A 22,247-nucleotide genomic window follows, 5' to 3' on the forward strand; every position below is an offset into this window, starting at 1 on the left:
TGCGTGTCCTTGATAAGTATGTACCTGTCAGGCAGGGAGGAAGTGGTCGAGCGAGGGATTCATAGTTTACCAAGAAGTTGAATCTCTTATCAAGAGGAAGAAGGAGGTTTATGTAAAGATGAGCTGTGAAGGCTCAGTCGGGGCACTTGAGAGTTACAAGTTAGCGAGGAAGGATCTAAAGAGAGGGCTCAGAAGAGCCAGGAGGGGACATGTGAAATCTTCGGCAGGTAGGATCAAGGAAAACACTAAAAACTTTCTACAGGTATGTCAGGAATAAAAGAATGACTAGAGTAAGATTAAGGCCAGTCAAGGGCAGTAGTGGGAAGTTGTGCATGGAGTGCAAAGAGATAGGAGGCGCTAAATGGATATTTTTCATCAGTATTCACACAGGAAAAAGACAAAGGCAATGCTGTCGAGGAGAATACTGAGATACAGGCTATTAGACCAGATGGGATTGGGGTTCATAAGGAGGAGGTGTTAGCAACTCTGGAAAGTGTGAAAATAGATAAGTCCCCTGGGCCGGATGGGTTTTATCCTAGGATTCTCTGGGACGCTAGGGAGAAGATTGCAAAGGCTTTAGCTTTGATCTTTATGTCAGTCTACAGAAGTGGTGCCAGAAACCTGGAGGATAGCAAATGTTGTACCCTTGTTCAAGAAGGGGAGTACAGACAAACCTGGTAATTACAGACCAGTGAGCCTTACTTCGGTTGTGGGTAGTATGTTGGAGAGGGTTATAAGAGGCAGGATTTATAATCATCTACAAAGGAATAATTTGATTAGGGATAGTCAACACGGTTTTGTGAAGGGTAGGTTGTGCTTTACAAACCTCAGAGTTCTTTGAGAAGGTGACCAAACAGGTGGATGAGGGTAAAAGCAGTTGATGTGGTGTATATGGATTTCAGTAAAGCATTTGATAAGGTTGCCCACGGTAGGCTATTGCAGAAAATACGGAGGCATGGGATTGAGGGTGATTTAGCGGTTTGGATCAGAAGTTGGCTATCTGTAAGAAGACAGAGGGTGGTGGTTGATGGGAAATGTTCATCCTGGAGTTCAGTTACAAGGTGTACCAGAAGGATCTGTTTTGGGGCCATTGCTGTTTGTCATTTTCATAAATGACCTGGATGAGGGTGTAGATGAATGGGTTAGTATATTTGTGGATGACATTAAAGTTGGTGGAGTTGTGGACAGCATGGAAGGATGTTGCAGGTTACAGAGGGACATAGGTAAGCTGCAGAGTTGGGCTGAGATGTAGCAAATGGAGTTTAATGCAGATAAGTAAGAGGCGATTCACTTTGGAAGGAGTAACAGGAATAGAGAGTACTGAGCTAATGGTAAGATTCTTGGTAATGTGGACGAGCAGAGATCTTGGTGACCATGTGCATAGATCCCTGAAAGTATCCACACAGGTTGACAGAGTTGTTAAGGCGGCGCACGGTGTGTTAGGTTTTATTGGTAGAGGAATTGAGTTGAGTTTCAGAGCCATAAGGTCATATTGCAGCTGTACAAGACTCTGGCGAGGCCGCATTTGCAATATTGCATACAGTTCTGGTCGCTGCATTATAGGAAGGATGTGGAAGCATTGGAAAGGGTGCAGAGATTTACCACGATGTTGCCTGGTATGGAGAGAAGGTCTTACGAGGAAAGGCTGTTTTCATTAGAGAGAAGGTGCTTAAGAGGTGACTTAATTAGAGACAAACAAGATGATCAGAGGACTATATTGGGTGGACAGCGAGAGCCTTTTTCCTCAGATGGTGATGGCTAGCACGAGGGGACATATTTAAATTGAGAGGTGATAGCTATAGGACAAAAGGTGGAGTTAAGTTCTTTACTCAGAGTAGTAAGGGTGTAGAATGCATTGCCTGCAACAGTAGTAGACTCACTAACTTTAAGGGCATTTAAATGGTCATTGGATAAACGTATGGATGATAATGGAATAGTGTAGGTTAGATGGGCTTCAGATTGGTTTCACAGGTTGGCGCAACATCAAGGACCGAAAGGCCTGTACCGCGCTGTTATGTTCTATGTTCAAACTATCAATGACATGAATGGACAGGCTATATGTATAAAAGGTCAATTTACTGATGATGACAGGTCAGAAAGTAAATTGTCAAGGGGAGCTAGAAAGTTTGCAAAGAGATATCAATAGATTAAGTGTGATATGGGAAAATGTGAACTTGTTTACTTTGGCAGGAGTAGAAAAGCAGCATTTAAAAGGACAGAGATTACACAAATGACTTTGAAAGGATCAGAGCGTGTTGGTACATGAATCAGCAAAAAAAGGTACGTGCAGGTACAGCATATTATATGGAAGGCAAATAGTTTGTTGGATAATAATGGAATAGCGTAGGTTAGATGGGCTTCAGTTTGGCTTCACAGGTCAGCGCAACATCGAGGGCTGAAGGGCCTGTATTGCACTGTAATGTTCCATGTTCTATGCTCTAGCTGAGCCAGTTTAATCATTCAGATTGCGTCAGATGCTAGTTTCCACATATTGAAGTCAACTACTATGATGAACAATGCTGGATGTTTTAAGGACAATTAAAATAATTTACAAATAAAATCCAGAAATATGCTCACTGAAGTTTAAGTCACAGTCAATCCAAACAACTTGAAAACTAGCAATGTTAAAAAAGTGTAAATCCTTCTAAAAAGGATATTCTGGTACAGCTGGTTTCACATTATCTTTGTGTGGAAATGCTATCCATTAAGCTGTTAAAAATCATGTGCAGTTGAAACACTGGCTATGGTCATGACAGCAGATCTTAGATTCTGTCAAAAAATGGCAAGAGACATGGGTGAGATGAGGGGAGAGTGACAGCTCCTTGACATCGAGACCTCATACAACTGACGATGATATCAAGGAGCCCGTGTAAAACTGGAGCCAATAAGAATCGGGGGCAAACTTTCTGCTACTTGGAGTCATACCTGGCACTTAGGAAGATGGTTGTGGTTGTTCAGGGTCAGTCATCTCAGCTCTAGGATCCCTCCGCAGGAGCTCCTCAGAGTGTCCGGGACCCAACCATCTTCAGGTGCTTCACCAACGATCTTTCCTCCATCACAAGATTAAAAATGGGGATGTTCACCAATAATTGCACAATGTTCAGCACCATTTGCGATTCCTCAGACACTAAAGCAGTCCATGTTCAAATGCAACAAGATTTGGACAATATCCAGGCTTCGGCTTACAAGTGGCAAAATAAAATTCTTGCCACACAAATGGTCAACAACGAACATCTCCAATAAGAGACACAATCATATCACTGCCCCTTGACATTCAATAGTGTTACCATCACAAACCCCCATGACCAACATTCTTGGAGTTACTATTGACCAGAAACTCAACTGGACTCATCTCAAAGTGATTACAACAGCAAATCAGAGGTTAGCTTTACTGCAGTAAAAAAATTCACCTCCTGACTCCCCGAAGCCTGTTCACTTGGCACAAGTCAGGAGTGCAATGGACTCCTCCTCATTTGCCTGGATAGGTGCAGCTTCAACAACAAAAGAAGCTTGACACCATTCAAGTCAAAGAGCCCGCTTGACTAACACAACATCCACAAGCATCCACTCCCTCCACCACTGATGCTCAGTACACACTGCTACTACTACCACTACCGCTACTATCTACAAGATACACTGCAGAAATTCAAAGATCCTTAGACAGCCATGACCGCTACCATCTAGAAGGACAAGGGCAGCAGATACATGGGAACACTACCATCTGCAAGTTTAGCTTGAAACCACTCAACCCTGACTTGTAAATGTACCATTGTTCCTTCACTGTCAGTGGATCAAAATCCTGAAATTCTTTCCCCAAAGGCATTTGGTCAACCTACAGTAATTGGGCTGCTATGGTTCAAGAAAGCAGGTCCCTAGGACATACAGTGCAATAAAATGCTGGGCAGTCAGTGATGATCATAGCCCACGACTGAATTTGGAAAAAAAAAACAAACATTCTATACAATGCATGTACCAAAACTAGTAACTAGTGAAAAAGCTCTCTGGGGGATAAAAACGTGTGAAAAAAATTGTTCTTGTACTGCAACAAATACTAGAGAGAAGGGAAATCTGAATGTGTCAACGAAACACCCACTCTTCTGTCAAAAATCCCAATTGCTTTCTTCCGCTATAAAAAAAGCATTCTATCACAGATGTTTCTGATGGATTTTGGATCATTCCCTGAAGCGGACTAGCATCAATTTGCTTTCACATTTGAAAATCAAAGTTACACTAGGACATGTTTGCTACAAAGGATTCCATGCTTGAATGAACATTTATTTCTATTAGCGGAGTTAGTTCAGGCAGGTTTGAAAGTCAATCCACAGGCAGCTCAATTCTTCAAAAGTGACCAAGTTTGGAATTGTAACTTCACCAGAAGGAAAAATCCAGACTTTCACAGATAAAAAACTATTCTCAGACTAATCCCTTCATCCAAAACTAACCTCTAGTCAGCTCCCAAGAAATTTTATCCTTAAGTAAGTTTTATTAACTATATTCAGATATACAGGGAGACAAGGAGATGTTTATGGAAGGAATTCTAGAGTTATGAGCTTAGCCAGCTTAAGGCATGGACACTAACGGGGAAGCAATGAAAATTAGGGATGCACAAGAGGCTGGAATTGAATGAATGCAGAGGTCTCAAAGGATTAGGCAGCTGGAAGCAATTAAAGATAGGAAGGGGACCAACTACGAAGGGATTTGAATGTTAGTTAAAGCTTTGAAATCAAAGTGTGGCCAGATCTGAATCACAGATGAACAAGTCCTTGATGAGCAAACATAAATCCTATTTAGGGGCAGTTATGAAAGGAGAACTTGGGGATCCACTTCTTATCACAAGGAGAATGTGGTTTGATGCCAGGCTCTAGAGAATGAACACAAAAGCAGAATGAAATAGAACCAATGACAAGTCAACAACTTGAAACATTAGCCGTGATTCTCTCTGTACAAATGTTGCCATACCTGCTGTTTATTTCCTGTATTTTGTTTTTATTCTGGAGAATCCACAATAAGAAAGCAAGAACAATCCTGGTTTGTCTTTGATTTATTTTCTCTTCTTCTTTGGCAGGTGCTCAAACAAAAGATGTCTCGCTTTTGCAGAAGGAATAAGTTCTCAGTGACTAAGAAATTCAATGTATGACCCCCCTGTCTCTGTGACAGGAGGAGCAGATGACGGTTGGGAGAAAATGGGAGATTGGGATGCCTGGATTGCCATACACACTTTTTTTCTGTCAAAGGATGACTTTAGCTCTCAGAGACCCAGATGAGACTCTAGGTGTACAGCAGCTTTCCCTCCATTTCTGACAGTCTTGGGCCAGAGTTCCCCAGATGTCAATGTAAATATTGCAAATTTTCAAGGAATTTTAGAGGTTGTTTAGAAGTATTTCCTTTCTCCTCCTGGGGCCTGCTTGCTGTATGAAAGCTTCAGGTAAAGCACTTGTTTTGGGAGTCTTGTGTCAGACACACAAACGGTATGGACTGGCTAACAGAGCAAGTCTGTGGTCAATACTTTGATGCTAGGGATGTTGGCCTGAGCCAGGTGACATTGGTATGCTTATTGCAGGATCTTGCAGAAGAAGTCTCCAGCATTTTGAGGTGCTTACTGTACACAGTCCATCTCTCTGAACCACTTAGGAGAGCGAGTTTATTTTACTGAGACAATGTAGTGACAAATTTGCTCAACCTTGGCATTCTAATGGCCTATCAGGTAGGGTCTCTGCCACGTCACTGTTGTTGTAAACTCATACTGGTTAGTTTGGCACCAACTGTTTGGAGACCACACAGAAGTAAAATCTTAGCTGTCTGATTTACTCTGTTATGAAGGTAGTCTGTCACAACTTTTCTAACCTGTGTGCATGCTCCATCTTAATGGCCTAACAGATTATTTTGACTGGAAGTTCAATTTTAAGTATTTCTTTAATAATCTTGAAAATTTAAACTAAAAAAAGTTACCCTGATTTTCATTTCAGAAGACATCCCCAACTCCACTTCACCTTGCCTCCCAACATTGATGCTGAATTATACTCATTGCTCATCTCAAGGGATGCAGATTATCAACACTGTGGATGTGCACAATCTGAAGGAAATTCAATTGAAAGATTCAACACAAGTGGATAGGGCTGAATAATGATCAAATTATGACTTTTTTTCCTTGTTATTCAAATCAGAAACCGAGTTCCATCAATATTGAATAATGCTAGGATTGATGACAAGAATGATGAAGAGGCAAGAAAGAACAATGCCAAAGATAATGGCACACCAGTCACAGGGTGAACCACAATACAATGAGGTTACAGAAAAAATGCAGTAGTAACAAGCCAAGCGTTAATGAGAAGTTGTAAGATGTTGATGCAGCACCAAATGTAAAAAGGAGTGGTCAATGAACAAAGCAAATAATTTACTAGGGTGTTCCAGTGTTAAAGTCAGAGATAAAATGAAAATCACCAATAACAACTAGTCAGCTGCTAGAATGACTGTGCCCTAGCTGCTTGTGTGCCATCAAATGACTGAGCCACATGCATTTGACAGACTGTCTCCACGATAGCTTCTCACCAAATGTTCATATTTTGGGATTGACCAACAACACTATTACTATTAACAAAGCAACTGACCAATCTTTCAGTACTCAGAAAAAGCAGTCATTTTTATGTAAGCAACATTTACTGTTAATATCGTGTGACCAACATCAATGTCAACATTAGGATTTAAATAAAAAAGCAATGGTAAAACATGAAATTTCACATCAAATCTAGTTGAGCCACAGAAACATCATGAGACACCCAGTCATTTCAAATTAAGACTGAACTTATTCTTCCCATCTTGACTCGATTTTGTCACCCTTGTCCAATCTTTTGCAAGTTACATTGATGATTCTTCTGATGCTCTGTCAGTTCCATAATTTCCAAGTTTTGCGGTCCCAATCACCTCTGTTTTTAAAACCATGGATGTGAAATCCCTCTACAACTGATTACAACTCTTGTCCAGAATTAGAAAAATTAATTGGCTTTGTTTCCAATTTCCATACTTCTCTCAGCATCATCTGATTCCATCTCTGACTCTTCCCTTCCTTGACTTCACTGTTGCCATTTTGGAGGATACCAATTCCCACTACAAACTCACTGACTCCCACACTTGCCTGACTACTTTTCTTCACACCCTGTTGCCTGCAAGATGTCTGTTCCATCTCATCTGTTCTGATGAAAGCATCTGCCACTGGGCTCCAATATGAACACCTTTTCCCTCAACTGAGGATTCACATCCATGTGGCCGTCAAGGCTCTCAAGTGTGTTCAACCCATCTCCAGCACTTCTACCCTCACTCCTTTCCCAAACAACATTGGGTTTTCTTCGTCCTTACTTTCTCCCAAATAGTTTCTGCATTGAAAAGATCCTCTCCCAGTACTTATGTCACCTCAAGCTGGTTACCACCACTGAATACATCTCCCATCCATTCCCCTCTGCTGTCAGCATTCCGCAGGGATCGTTCTCTTTGTGACACCTCAGTCCGCTCCTCATCATTCTCCCCCACCTGATGGCATCTTCCATATAAATCATAAAAGTCGTAATACTTGTCCTTTTGTCTCCTCCTTAGTCATTGTCCAAGATCCTAGACGCATCACTTGCACTTCTTTCAATCGCGTTTCCTGCATTTGCTGCTCAAAACAGTCTACTTTTCAATGGAGAGATCAAATGCACACTGGATGACCGTTTTGAATTGCATCCCCACTCTGTCTCTAGGAATGATCCTGACACCGCACACCCCCCCAGCTGTTTGATATTTCAGAAAACTACCTTGATCTCATGCTAACATTTCTGACCTGGGCCTGCTACAACGTTCCAACAAAGCACAATGTAAGCACGAGGGCACAAGGAGAAACACCTCATTTTCTGCTTAGGTATTTTATAGACTCCATATTTCAATACTGAATTTAATAATTTCAGAAACTGACTGCATTCGATCTATTTGCCATTTCTTTTACTTCGTTACCCCTCACCCTAGAAGTGTTTCGTGTCTGCGTCTTATTATTTTGCCCTTAGCCTTTTACAACTCAATTTACACAAATTTTACATTATTTTCTTCTTTCTACACTATTAATTATCCTTTGTCTTTTGATCTGGGCCTCTATACCATCTGCCTCTTTCAGAGGTATTAAGAAAGCCTATTTTTCAGTTTTGAGGAAGTCATACTAGACAAAATATTAACTACTTCTTTCCACATATGCTGCCAGATCTGCCAAGTTAGACCAGCATTCCATAAATTAAATCCAAATTAAGCATTGTGTCTAGAAAGCATTTTGAGCTGTAAAACAATGGGGTGAATGGCAGGGAGTCTTTTTTGTCACAATATACAATTATAATGAATATGATGGATTTTTTTCTCAAACTAACATTACCAAAATACTAAATATTCCTGGTTACAGCAGATAGTGCAAGAGGTACTGAGAATAGCCACCTTTCAGGTAAGACATTTAACAGATGCTGTAAACCTCTGGTCTGGATGAATCATACTACATCAGACTTTTATCCATTATGCCATCCAGGGAACAGCTGGAACTAAGTGGCATCATGTGAACAATAACATATTCAGATAATGCCTTTAACTTTGTGAAACAAGTTCTGCATGCAAATGTTGAGGATTGATTACAAACAAGAGTCCTTTCTGGCTGCATACTGTTTCAGTATTGTAGGAATATCTACACCACATGCCCTGAAATGGTCCAAAGAGAAAGCTAACTATCACATGAAGGATAATTACAAATAGGGAACAAATGATAGTCTTGCCAGCAAGACCTACATCAGAAAAACAAAATAAGACTACTGTGGATAGTCCCTTCTTCATGAAAACAAGATACATGGATCTCAAAATGTATTCTAGTCACCTCAAACATTTTATTCATAAAACGATGTCACTGACAGCCTTGTAAGGCCAAAGAATGTGGCTGCACTAGTGAGGCTTGGAGCAGTTTAAAGTGCCATCTTTAATAGGCACAAAATTTTGAATCTACTAGTATTTTAGTTTTCTCTCCAAGTTTTTAAAGTCGCTGAAGATGTTGACATTTAATCACCTGTTCTAAATAAGCTTGAGTAAGTGGCAATTGTGAGCCACCTTCTTGATCCACTGTAAGTGAAGCAGTTTGATACATAGTCTCAGAACCCACTAAATTGTAAGATGGAAGAACATATGTTCTGGATCTGGAATCACAGATAGACCAGATTGTGGAAGGATGGTAGATTTCCTCCACTAAAAGACATGAGTGAGCCAGTTGGGTTTTTTTATTAAGACCTTCAAAGCACTTCTTAATTTCCAGATTTTACTGACACTGAATTCACAGTGGGATTTAAACTCTTGTTCTCTGAATTAGTGGTCTAGGCTTCTGGGTTTCAATTGCAGCAATGTAGTCATGTTATTTTACCACCTCTAATTGTGAGCCCAGGTAGAAAAATGCGATTTTAGCAGCCTAGTTTTCAAAGACATCAGTAAGATAAGAGTTAATGTATGTTCCCTATTTGTTTAAAGCACTGGCTGTTTTGGTAACCTCACCCTTCTCGACTTCGACTGGACTATCAGGTTGTTAAGAACAGAACTTGACTTGTAACCTGCTTCCTTTGGTTTGTTTGTCTAGTGGTAATGCGTGGATTTTATTTAATGATTACAGCAAATTAAGATAAGACTGGGAAGAGGTCATTTAATCCCTCTATCCTATTTCATCATTAAATCAAAAGATTCTGGTCGATCTATACCTCAAACTCAAAAGATGTAGGAGCAGAATTAGGCCATTCGGCCCATAGAGTCTACACTGCCATTCAATTGTGGCTGAAATGTTTAAATTAACCTCATTCTCCTACATTGTCACCATAACTCTTGATCCCCCTATTAATCAAGAACCTATCTCTGTCTTAAAGACACTCAATGTCTTGGCCTCCACAGCCTTTTGTAGCAATGAGTTCCACAACCACCCCGTGGCTGAAGAATTTCCTCCTCATCCCAGTTCTAAGGGGTTATCCCTTCACCCTGAGACTGTGGCTTGTGTTCCTCGTCTCTGACTATTGGAAACTTCCTCTCCATGTCCACTCTCTCTCAGTATTTTGTAGTTTCAACAAAGTCTTGCTCTGCAATCCATCAAGTATTTTGGAAAAGCAAATCATGGCAGGACTTATACACTTAAACGTAAGGGTCCTGAGGAGTGCTGCTGAACACAGGAACCTTGGAGTATAGGTTCATAATTCCTTGAAAGTGGAGTCACAGGGAAACAAGATAATGAAGAAGACATTTGGTATGCTGGCCTTTATTGGTGAATGCATTGAGTATATGAGTTGGAGGTAATGTTGTGGCTGGACAGGACATTGGTTAGGCCATTTTTGGAATATTGCATTCAATTCTGGGTCTCCCTGCTATAGGAAAGATGTTGTGAAACTAGAAAGAGTTCAGAAAAGATCTACAAGGCTGTTTCCAGGGTTGGACAGTTTGAGCTATAGCGAAGAGACTGAATAGGTTGGGGCTATTTTCCTGCAGCATCAGAGGCTGAGAGATGACCACTTATAAATTTATAAAATCATCAGGGAGATAGGTAGGGTAAGTAATCAAGGTTTTTTCCTCATGATAGAGGAGTCCAAAACTAGAGGGCACAGGTTTAAGGTGAGATTTAAGAGGGACCCAAGGGGCAACTATTTCACGCAGAGGGTGGTGGATGTACAGAATGAGCTGCCAGAGGATGTGATGGAGGATGGTACAATTACAACATTTAAAAAGGTATCTGGATGGATATATGAATAGGAAAGGCTTAGAGTGTGTATAGGATGGGCCGAAGAACTAAAAGTTCATGATGATATTCAACAGCTGCATGACCTTGTTTGTGTCCTGTGAACATTCCTTTACAGGCCAAAGACAGCACCAGCAGTTTGTCTTTCTGTTGCTGCGTCTTTTATACTAGACACCGGTTTTGTCTGTTGTATCTATTTTCTTTGTGCTGGCTGTTTGATACACTGTACGTGAAAGAGACAGAGTTTCGTTCCGTGTTGCTCGATTTCGCCTTGGCTCAGAATGGTAAACGGTGCCAGGAACAAATCTCCAGATCAGCCATCAATTGACGGTCACCAATTAGCAGAAGGGTATCAGACTTGTTGCTTCTTCTCTTTTATTTCCATTTATTATTACCATTATAATCATTATTATTACTACTTAATAAACATCTATATTCAAGCAAATTGCCGTTGTTGCATCTTCTCTTAATTATTCCACACTGTAGACAATCTAATCTAATGTTTAACCAGATCCAAAAGAACTATTTGGATAGACGCTGTGATACAAGACATAGGGATATAGGCCAAATGGGACTAATTTCAGATATCTGGTCAGCTTGAACAAGTTGGATCAGATGTTCTGTTTCCATGCTGTACAGCTCAGAGTACAAACTCAGAGTCCTCAACTGCTTCTGATACAACAAGCCCTTTATTTCCAGGATCATTCTTGTTAACCTCCTCTGGACACCAACTCCACTACATTCTTTCTTGGATAAGGAGCCTAACACTGCTCACAATATTCCAATTGCAATCTGACCAAAGCCTTATACAATGCCATTATGTTTGCTTTCCTGTCTACACCTCTTCTTCCTACTCCGAGGCTGTACGGCCCAAGGGCACAGCCTCAGAGTAGGAAGAAGAGGTGTAGACAGGAAAGCAAACATAATGGTATTGTATAATGGAGAAGCAGCAACAGGTCTGATACCCGTCTGCCAATTGGTGACCCTCAATTGATGGCTGATCTGGAGATTTACTGGTGGAAACATCTTCTCCATGTCCAAAATGCATAACCTCACATATTCCCACGTGTTCCATCTGCCACTTCTTTGCCCACTCTCCTAGTCTGTCCAAGTACTTCTGCAGCATCCACACTTCCTCACCATGATATCCCTCCACCTTCTTCCCCCCCACCCCCTGCCATTTTCCTGCCTTTGGTCAATGCCACTTGGCACCCTTACCAAACAAAAATCATTTTCAGATCTAGAAAATCATAATTATTCCCCAATGTCTATGTCTCACAGAAGAAAGTTTTGGATTTCCACTATGCATTACTGAAAAGATGATTCCCAACTTCAGTCCAAAATGGCCTAACTCCGACATTATACTGTCCTGTTCTGGATTCTCTCAGGAGGGGACAATTTCTGGATCATGTCAGGAAAAAACCCATCTAGTTCACTAATGTCCTTCATGAAAAGGCAGCTGCTGTCCTTAACTGGACTGGCCTACATGCGTACTCCAGCTACAGCAAAATTGTTGACTCTTAACTGCCCTCTGGATAATTAGGGATGGGTAATAAATGCTGGCCTAACCAGTGACGTTCACAGGATACTCAAAAAGCTGTATAGTTTATTGCTCTGGCAATATATATTCTCACTGAAGAAGGATAGGATTCTTGGCAGCGTGGAGGAACAGAGGGATCTTGGTGTGCAGATACATAGATCCCTTAAAATGGCCACCCAAGTGGACAGGGTTGTTAAGAAAGCATATGGTGTTTTGGCTTTCATTAACAGGGGGATTGAGTTTAAGAGTCGTGAGATCTTGTTGCAGCTCTATAAAACTTTGGTTAGACCGCACTTGGAATACTGCGTCCAGTTCTGGGCGCCCTATTATAGGAAAGATGTGGATGCTTTGGAGAGGGTTCAGAGGAGGTTTACCAGGATGCTGCCTGGACTGGAGGGCTTATCTTATGAAGAGAGGTTGACTGAGCTCGGTCTCTTTTCATTGGAGAAAAGGAGGAGGAGAGGGGACCTAATTGAGGTATACAAGATAATGAGAGGCATAGATAGAGTCGATAGCCAGAGACTATTTCCCAGGGCAGAAATGGCTAGCACGAGGGGTCATAGTTTTAAGCTGGTTGGTGGAAAGTATAGAGGGGATGTCAGAGGCAGGTTCTTTACGCAGAGAGTTGAGAGAGCATGGAATGCGTTGCCAGCAGCAGTTGTGGAAGCAAGGTCATTGGGGTCATTTAAGAGACTGCTGGACATGCATATGGTCACAGAAATTTGAGGGTGCATCCATGAGGATCAATGGTCGGCACAACATTGTGGGCTGAAGGGCCTGTTCTGTGCTGTACTGTTCTATGTTCTATGTTCTAATCTTGACATATTAAACAATTGCATGCTGAATCTACTAACATCCACAAATCATAAATTTTACCCGTCTGTATTTTTTAAAAAATTGCTTTTTGGGTAATAAAATGAAACAAGAGCTTAATTAGGATTTTCTTTAAACAGCACCGTAGCACCGAGTGTCATTATATCCTGGGGACTGCAGTGGTTAAAAAAGCAGCTCATCACGACCTTCTCCATGGCAATTAAGTTTGGACAATAATTGTCACCTTAAATCAGAGATGCACACATCCCATGATTGAATTTTTAAAAAAAATTTAAAAACTGGCAAATACAAATAAGGGAGATGTTTATGACTCATGGTCTGGACATACAGTACAGCAGTCCCTCAGTACAATATCATGCTTTCCGCAACCAATGAGTTTGAAAGACAAGGAAATATTAAAAGGAAGTTCCATTTTCCTGTTCTGGTGGATATAAAAGATTCCATGGCACTATTTCAAAAGAAATAGGGTAGACATCCTCAGTGTCCTGGCCAATATTTATCCCTGAATCAATATCTTAAAATCTCATGTTGCTTTTCATGGGAGTTTGCTGAAACCAAGTTGTCTGTTTCCAAACATTACAACTGTACATTTGAGGAGTTCAGTGATTGTGGACACCACAATACAAATGTGATTCAATCTTTTTCCTCTCCTTTCCAACCACCTTGCCTGGATAACCGTTGCAGCTTGTGGATATAGAAATATCTGTTGGACCCTGTCATAAAATTACCTGACACCAGATTATAGTTCAACAGGGGACCCTGCGTGAAAACCTATCTTGAAACCCACGGTACAAAAAACTCCCAGCTTCTGACGTGACACTACAGATTTCCAACAGAAACGCAGCATCCACTGACCAGTTGAACCAAAAATACCCCTTGTTACAATGGATGTTTCGGCACTCTACACTAGCATCCTTCAAACAGCATCAGTACTCAATACCAACAACTGCCAATTTCCAGACGCTATCCTGCAACTTATTCATCCTTGACCATATCTTCACTTTTGACAACGAGTTCTTCATTCAGGCAAACAGAACAGCCATGGAGGTCAAATCTGCACCCTAATATGCCAACATTTTCATGCAGAAATTCAAATGAAACTTCTTTGCTAGGAGGGCGTCCAACTAATGTTATGCACCAGACAGATTGACGACATTTTCTTCCTTTGGTTTCACTAGCAAGGAGTTACTGAAACATCTGCGACACACACTCCCTCACGAGGACACAGAGACACAGAGACACAGAGACACAGAGACACAGAGACACAGAGACACAGAGACACAGAGACACAGAGACACAGAGACACAGAGACACAGAGACACAGAGACACAGAGACACAGAGACACAGAGACACAGAGACACAGAGACACTCAAGATGTTTGTGTATATGTAGATACATTCTGTTTTGCTCAAAACAAAACCAGACCCCAGTTTAAAAACAGATTCTAAGCAAGAGCTCACATCTAAAATGTGGACTCACTTATCAGCTCCTCACTCCCCACTAGTCCCACCACCCATGGCACCTTTCTCTGCAACCGCAAGAGGTGCTACACCTGCCCCTAGACCTCCATCCCTGGCTCCAAGAAAACCTTCCACATTAACAGGTGGTGTTCACCTGCACATCCACTGATGCAGTCTATTGTGTCCGCTGCTCCCGAGGTGGCCTCCTCTACATCAGGGAGACTAAGTGGAGGCTCAGAAACCGCACTGTAGAGTGCCTACATTCAGTTTGCCACAAACGACAATACCTCCCAGTCATGAACCACTTCAACTCCTCCTCGCACTCCCTGGACAATATGTCCATCCTGGGCCTCCTCCAGCATCACAATAATGCCACCTGAAAACTGGAGGAACAGCACCTCATATTCCACCCTGGAACCCTACAACCCAATGGTCTCAACGTAGACTTTATGAGCTTCAAAATCTCCCCACCCACAACCTCATCCCAAGACCAGCATTCCCCCCCCACCTTGTCACCACCTCCTTCACCTGTTGGTCTTGTCTCCTACCTATCCACCCCTCCCTCTTCACTGACCAACCCTCATCCCAGCTCCCTACCTACTCCTCACCTTTACTAGCTTCATCCCCACCTCCTAGGCCTGTCCATCTTCTCTCCACCTATCTGCTCCACTATCCACCATCTATAACCACCTCCCCACCTCTCAATTTATTTTGGAGCCCCCTTCCCTACCCCCATTTCTGAGCAAGGGTCCAAACCCAAAACATTAGCTTTCCTGCTCTGTTGATGCTACGTGGCCTGCTGTGTTCATCCAGTTCTACACCTTGTTATCTCAGACTCCAGCATCGGCAGTTCCTACTAATCACTGAAATAACTATGTGTGAATATCACCAAGTTTCATCCCACCAGACTTACCATAGACGACACTTTAGAATCAAATCAGTCTCATTCTTAGACACATGCATTATCAAGGACAGACAGCATCAGTACCTCACTCTACTACAAGACCATTGATAACCTCAAGATGCTGCACTTCTCTACCTTCCACCTTAAACATATTAAAAAAGCCATCCCCTAAGGACAAGTCCTACGCATACACAGGATCTGCTCAGATGAGTAGTGACAGGATTAGATGCTCAACTCATTAACTGCAAATTCCACTGTGCCACAGCAAAAAGCCATAATGACTGCCTCAGAACACAGACATGGGATCTGACGGATAGGGTATCCTTCATTGTCCAGTACTTCCAGGGAGTGGAGAAACTATACCATGATCTTCGCAGCCTTCAGCAAATTATTGACAACAATTAGTACCTCACCACAATCTTCCCCACACCTCTACTTCCTGCCTTCAAAAAAAAACTAAACCTTATACAAACCATTATTCGCAGCAAACCACCCCACTAAACCTTATACAAACCATTATTCGCAGCAAACCACCCCACCTTCAGGACAACATCGACCCACAACACCACACAACTCTCTTATGGCAACTTCTGCAAGACATGTCAGATCATCAACATGGGTGCTACCATCACACGTGGGAACATCACTCACCACGTACACAGCAGATATCTTGTGTGACTCAGCCGATGCCGTCTATCTTAAACAACGTAGGCAAGGATGCCCCAAGGCATGGTATGTTAGCGAGACCATGCAACAGATGAATAGATGCTGCAGCTATCACTGGACAAGGGTGTTCCCTCTAATAGGGGGAACACTTCAGGGGTCAAGGACATTCAGCCTTTGAATTTCAGGTAAGCATACTCCCAGATGGACTTGAGATACACAATAACGCAAAATTTCTGAGGAGAGGCTGATAGCCAAAGTTCCATTCCATGAGGGCATGAGGATATAGGCTTCATGTCATACTAAGGTGATCCTCTCACTCTATATACACCCACACACGCTCTACATTTACACACACACACACATTACTTCATCCAAGATGTCTGTGCAGTTACAGATGCATTCTGTTTTGCTAAAAAAAACCCCAGTTCAAAACATTGACAGACTCTAAGCAGGATTTCATATCTAAAATGCACTGTCTGACCTGAGAGGTCACTTTTTTTAAATACATCAATAAAACTTTAAACATCTCAGGACAAACACCTGAAGGGAATCTGGATTCTGCATTTTAATCAATAGTCTCCTTCCAAACTGATTAAAGATTCAGCAAGAGGCAGTTAGTTTTAGGGTTGTTACCTTTCTGCTTATAAAGGTCTGTGTCTTATGCCCTCTCCCTTACACTACATTTGAGAAAGGAGCTGAGCTCCAAAAGCTTACATTTTACAGTAAGCCTGTTGGACTATAACCTGGTGTCATGTAATTTTTGACCTTGTCCACCCCAGTCCAATACAGGCACTTCCGTATTATCTCCCTATTCCGTTTTGACAGCAACAGTAATTGTATAATTATTCTCTACATAGTCAGGCATCACACTGCAAATATAAATTTTGTGAGGTAGACGGAGATCCCTCCAAGACATGCGATTTCTAAAGAAACCTATATACTCCTCTACCAGTCAAACACCCAAATTCCACTGCCTTAACATATATGCATCAAGCCCTTTTGTCCCTTCCCCGACTCCTGGTCCTTCACCCAGTCACTCTGCCCAGGCCTTACTGACCCTCACCTGAATCCTAACCGCTCCCACTACTCCCTTGCCACCCAACACTCCATCATTAGGACACTCACCCTTCAAGGCGCCGAGCAGCGGCTCCTTTCTGGACATTTTCCTCTCCCGAGAATGGCACGATTCACCGGAAGCTCCCACTCCACCCTCTCCCTCCCAGGCTTGCCTGGCCTGCACCTCCCTGCCGCTCCCTCACCCTCAAACACCAGCCAAGCCTGTCAGGCACGGAGACGAGTTAACCCATGCTGACCGTCAATCAGCGGCACGGGGGCGGGGCTAGCAACCAACTGTCTATCAGCGGACCGAGGGCGGGGCTACCAGTCACCTGTCTATCAGCGGGCGCAGGTGGTGCTGACGTTCAACTGTCAATTATCGGGGTGGGGCGGGGCTAACTGGAGCGCCTTCCAGCGGCTGTTAGCGGAGTTAACACAACTTCACAGCGGACTGGAGGCTGGTGCGGCATGCCCTGTTAATCAGAGGGACAGGAGCGGGGATAACACATCCCCCAGTATCTGAGGGGATCGGGGTGGGACTAACACCTCAAAAAATTGAAAGAACTACAGATGCTGGAAATCAGACATAAAAACAGAAATTGCTGGAAAAGCTCTGCAGCGGAGAGAAATCAGAGTAATGTTTCAGGTCCAGTGAACCTTCCACAGAACTGTTCCTAGCTACCATCAGTTCTGAGGAAGGGTCACTGAACCTGAAACTTGGGTTGCCTTGTTAGTTAAGAATGAAATTAAATCTTTGGCACTGAATGACACAGGGTCAGATGATGTGGAGTCTGTGTGGGTTGAGTGGAGGAACCACAAAGGCAAGAAAACCATAATGGGTGTTACGTACAGACCTCCTAACAGTGGTCAGGACCAGGGGCGCAAGATTCACCGGGAAATAGATAGGGCATGTTAGAAAGGCAAGGTCACGGTGATCATGCGGACATCAATATACAGGTGGACTGGGTGAATAATGTTGCCGGTGGATCCAAAGAAAGGGAATTCATGGAATACTTACAGGATGGCTTTTTGGAACAGCTTGTGATGGAGCCCACAAGGGAGCAGGCTATTCTGGACTTAGTGCTCTGTAATGAGCCAGACTTTATAAAAGATCTTAAAGTAAGGGAACACAGAGGAAACAGCGATCATAATATGGTAGAGTTCAGTCTGCAGTTTGAAAGAGAGAAGGCAAAATCAGATGTAACACATGGGCCCTCAACTTACTCAGCAGTAAGGTGTTATAGTTAAATAAAAGTAATTACAGTGGCATGAGAGAGAAACTGATGAAAATCGACTGGAAGCAGAGCCTAGCGGGGAAGGCAGTACAGCAACAATGGCAGGAGTTTCTGGGTGTAATTGAGGACACAGTACAGAGGTTCATCCCAAAGAAAAGAAAGATTAATCGTTGGTGGGGGGCGGGGGGTGGGGGTTAGACAACCATGGCTGACAAAGGACATCAGGAAATGTATCGAAGAGAAAGAGGCAGCCTATAAAGTGGCCAAGAGCACAGGAAAATCAGATTGGGAAGGCTACAAAAACAAGCAGAGGATAACAAAGAGAGAAATAAGGAAGGAGAGGATCAAATATGAAGGTAGGCTAGCCAGTAATATTAGAAATGATAGTAAAAGTATCTTTCAAGGCATAAGAAACAAACGAGATGCAAAAGTAGACATTGGGCCACTCCAAATTGATGCTGGAAGACTAGTGATGGGAGATAAGGAAATAGCTGAAGAACTTAGTAAGTACTTTGCGTCAGTCTTCACAGTGGAAGACACGAGTAATATCCCAATAATTAAGGAGAGTCAGGGGGCAGAGTTGAATATGGTAGGCATTACAAAAGAGAAAGTGCTAGAAAAGCTAAAAGATCTAAAAATGGATAAATCTCCTGGCCCCGTTGGGCTATATCCTAGAGTTCTGATGGAGGTGGCTGAGGAAATAGCGGAGGGGTTGGTTGTGATCTTTCAAAAGTCACTGGAGTCAGGGAAAGTCCCAGATGATTGGAAAATTGCTGTTGTAACCCCCTTGTTTAAGAAAGGATCAAGACAAAAGATGGAAAATTATAGGCCAATTAGCCTAACCTCGGTTGGTGGTAAAATTCTAGAATCCATCGTTAATGATGAGATTTCTAAATTCTTGGAAGTGCAGGGTTGGATTAGAACAAGTCAGCATGGATTTATTAAGGGAAGGTCATGCCTGACAAACCTGTTAGAGTTCTTTGAAGAGATAAGAAGTAGGTTAGACCAGGGAAATCCGGTGGATGTTATCTATCTAGACTTCCAAAAGGCCTCTGATAAGGCGCCTCACGGGAGGCTGCTGAGTAAGGTGACGGCCCATGGTGTTCGAGGTGAGCTACTGGCATTGATTGAGGATTGGCTGTCTGACAGAAGGCAGAGAGTTGGGATAAAAGGCTCTTTTTTGGAATGGCAAGCGGTGACAAGTGGTGTTCCACAGAGATCAGTGTTGGGGCCGCAGTTGTTCACTTTATATATTAATCATCTGGATGAAGGGATGGGGGGCATTCTGGCGATGTTTGCTGATGATACAAAGTTAGGTGGAAGGCAGGTAGTACTGAGGAGGTGGGGAGGCTGCAGAAAGATTTAGACAGTTTAGGAGAGTTGCACAGGAAATGGCTGATGAAATTCACTGTGTGCAAATGCGAGGTCTTGCACTGTGGAAAAAGAATACAGGCATGGACTATTTTCTAAATAGTGAGAAAATTCTTAAAGCTGAAGTACAAAGGGATCTGGGAGTTCTAGTCCAGGATCCTCTAAAGGTTAACTTGCAGGTAGAGTCCGTGATTAAGAAAGCGAATGTAATGTTGTCATTTACCTCAAAGGAGTTGGAATATAAAAGCAGCGATGTGCTTCTGAGACTTTATAAGGCTCTAGTTAGGCCCCATTCAGAATACTGTGTTCAATGTTGGGCCCCACACCTCAGGAAGGACATACTGGCACTGGAGTGTGTCCAGCGGAGATTCACATGGATAATCCCTGGAATGGTAGGCCTAACATATGATTAACGGCTGAGAATCCTGGGATTGTATTCATTAGAGAAACTCACAAGATAATGCACAAATACTCTATCCAACTTCACAACAGTGCTCAGCCCCTAAAATTGTTAAACTCAATATCAAGTCCAGAAGGCTGTAGCTTTCCCAAGCAGAAAATGAGGTGCAGTTCTTCCAGCTTGCACTGAGCTTCACTGGAGCTCTGCAGCAAGCCTGAGACAGAGATGTTGATCAGGGAGCATGGTGGTGTGTTGAAATGACAAGCAACTGGAAGCTCAGGGCTTTTTTTGTGGACAGAACATAGATGTTCTGCAAAGCAGTTGCCCAGTCTGCACTTTGTTTCCCCGATGCAGGGGCGACAACATTGTGAGCAGCGAATGCAGTAGACTAGATTGAGCGAAGTGAAGGTAAATTACTGCTTCACCTGGAAAGTATATTTGGGCACTTGAATGGTGAGGAGGAAGGAAGTAAACAGGAAGGTATTACACCTTCTGCAGTTGCAGTGGAAGGTGCTGAGGGGATGTGGAGATGTGTTGGGAATGAAGGAGGATGGACCCAGGCACCCCAGAGGCAATAGTTCCTGCAGAAGGCTGACAAAGGAGAGGAGGGAAATACATGCCTGGTGGTGGCATCTTTCTGGAGGTGGCAGAAATAGTAGTTAATAATCCTCTAGATATGGATGCTGGTGGGATGGCACATATAAATGAAGGGGACTGTATCACCACTGTAGGAGGAAGAGAGGGGGTGCGGGTGAAGTGTGGGAGATGGATCAGACTTGGTCGAGGGCCCTGTCAACCAGGGTGCTGGGGAATTCTCAGTTGAGGAAGAAGGTAAACATTTTGGAGGCCTCATTGACAAAGTTGGCATCATCAGAACAGATGCGATAGAGATGGAGAAACTGAGACTGGAATGGTGTCTTCACAGGGAGCAGAGTGTGATGATGTACAGTCAAGGGAACTTGTGGGAGTCAGTGGATTTGTCGTGGATGTTGGTGGCCAGCCTATCCTCAAAAATGGAAATAAAGGTGTCGAGGAAGGGAAAGGACAAGTCAGGGATGGACCAGGTGAAGTTGAGAGAGGGGTGGAAATTGGAAGCAAAATAAATAAACTTATCCAGCTCCAGGCAGAAGGGGAAGTGGCACCAATAATGTCATCACTGTAACAAAGTAAGATTTGAGGATGGGGACCGGTATAGGAATGGAAGGAATCTTCCATACACTACACAAAGAGACAGACATAACTTGGGCCCATGCAGGTACCCATGAACACCCCTTTGACCAGAAGAAAGTGAGAGGAGTTTAAAGAGAGGCTGTTTATCATGAGAGCAAGCTTGGCCAGGCGAAGTTCAGGCTTTTTTTCCAGGAAGAAGCAGAGATCCCTGTGACAATCCTGATGAGGATGGAAGTGTAAAGGGATTGCACATCCATGGTAAAGAGTAGGTGGCGGATCCCGCGAACTAGAAATTCTGAAACTGATGTAAAGCATCAGAGAAATCATGGATGTAAGTGGGAAGGGACTGGACAAGTGGAGAAAAAAAAATCAAATCAAGGTAGGAGGGATGAGTTCTGTGGGGTAGGTGCAGGCAGAAACAATTGTTCTGACCAAGTAACTCTCTTTGTTGATTTTGGGGAGGAGGTAGAAGGAAACCGTGCGGGACTAGGGGACTATCAGCTTGAAGGCAGTGGGGGACAGAAGGAGATCACCAGGTAAAATAAAGTTGGTGACCATTGAGGGCCCACTATCTTGATGTTCTGGGATGGGGTCATGGTCCAGGGGGAGATAGAGGGAAGTATCTTAGAGGTGGCACTCAGCCTCTGTAAAGAGTACAGTCATTTCAGAAGGGGTAGACTGGAATGTGTAAGGTGGGGGGAGGGCAGAGAAATTGTAGCAACAATTCTTGAAGAACAGGTTGAGTGAGGCAGCTCTGAGCCAGCGTGAGGCTGTGCTGATGGTGGGAAAGGTTGAGGCTGTGCTTATGGCTATGCATGGCTTTGAGTGTGGATCTCAGGATGTGGCAAGAGCAA

The 22,247-nt window shown here is 43.0% G+C and overlaps 1 protein-coding gene across 3 annotated transcripts in view; it reads right to left on the reverse strand.

Moving 5' to 3' along the window:
* The window catches only part of si:ch211-250n8.1 (uncharacterized), a 98,224-nt gene extending 80,761 nt beyond the window's left edge, over positions 1 to 17,463 (reverse strand). For all 3 annotated transcript variants that reach the window (XM_048555354.2, XM_048555352.2, XM_048555353.2), the window contains exon 1: positions 17,287 to 17,463. In XM_048555354.2, coding sequence (XP_048411311.1) covers positions 17,287 to 17,323 — 37 coding nt within the window. In that variant the 5' untranslated portion in view covers positions 17,324 to 17,463. The remainder of the gene's footprint in view (positions 1 to 17,286) is intronic.
* Positions 17,464 to 22,247: the final 4,784 nt, after the last annotated feature.

The sequence above is a fragment of the Stegostoma tigrinum genome, chromosome 22 (assembly GCF_030684315.1).
Source record: "Stegostoma tigrinum isolate sSteTig4 chromosome 22, sSteTig4.hap1, whole genome shotgun sequence".
In the NCBI taxonomy this organism is placed as follows: domain Eukaryota; kingdom Metazoa; phylum Chordata; class Chondrichthyes; order Orectolobiformes; family Stegostomatidae; genus Stegostoma; species Stegostoma tigrinum.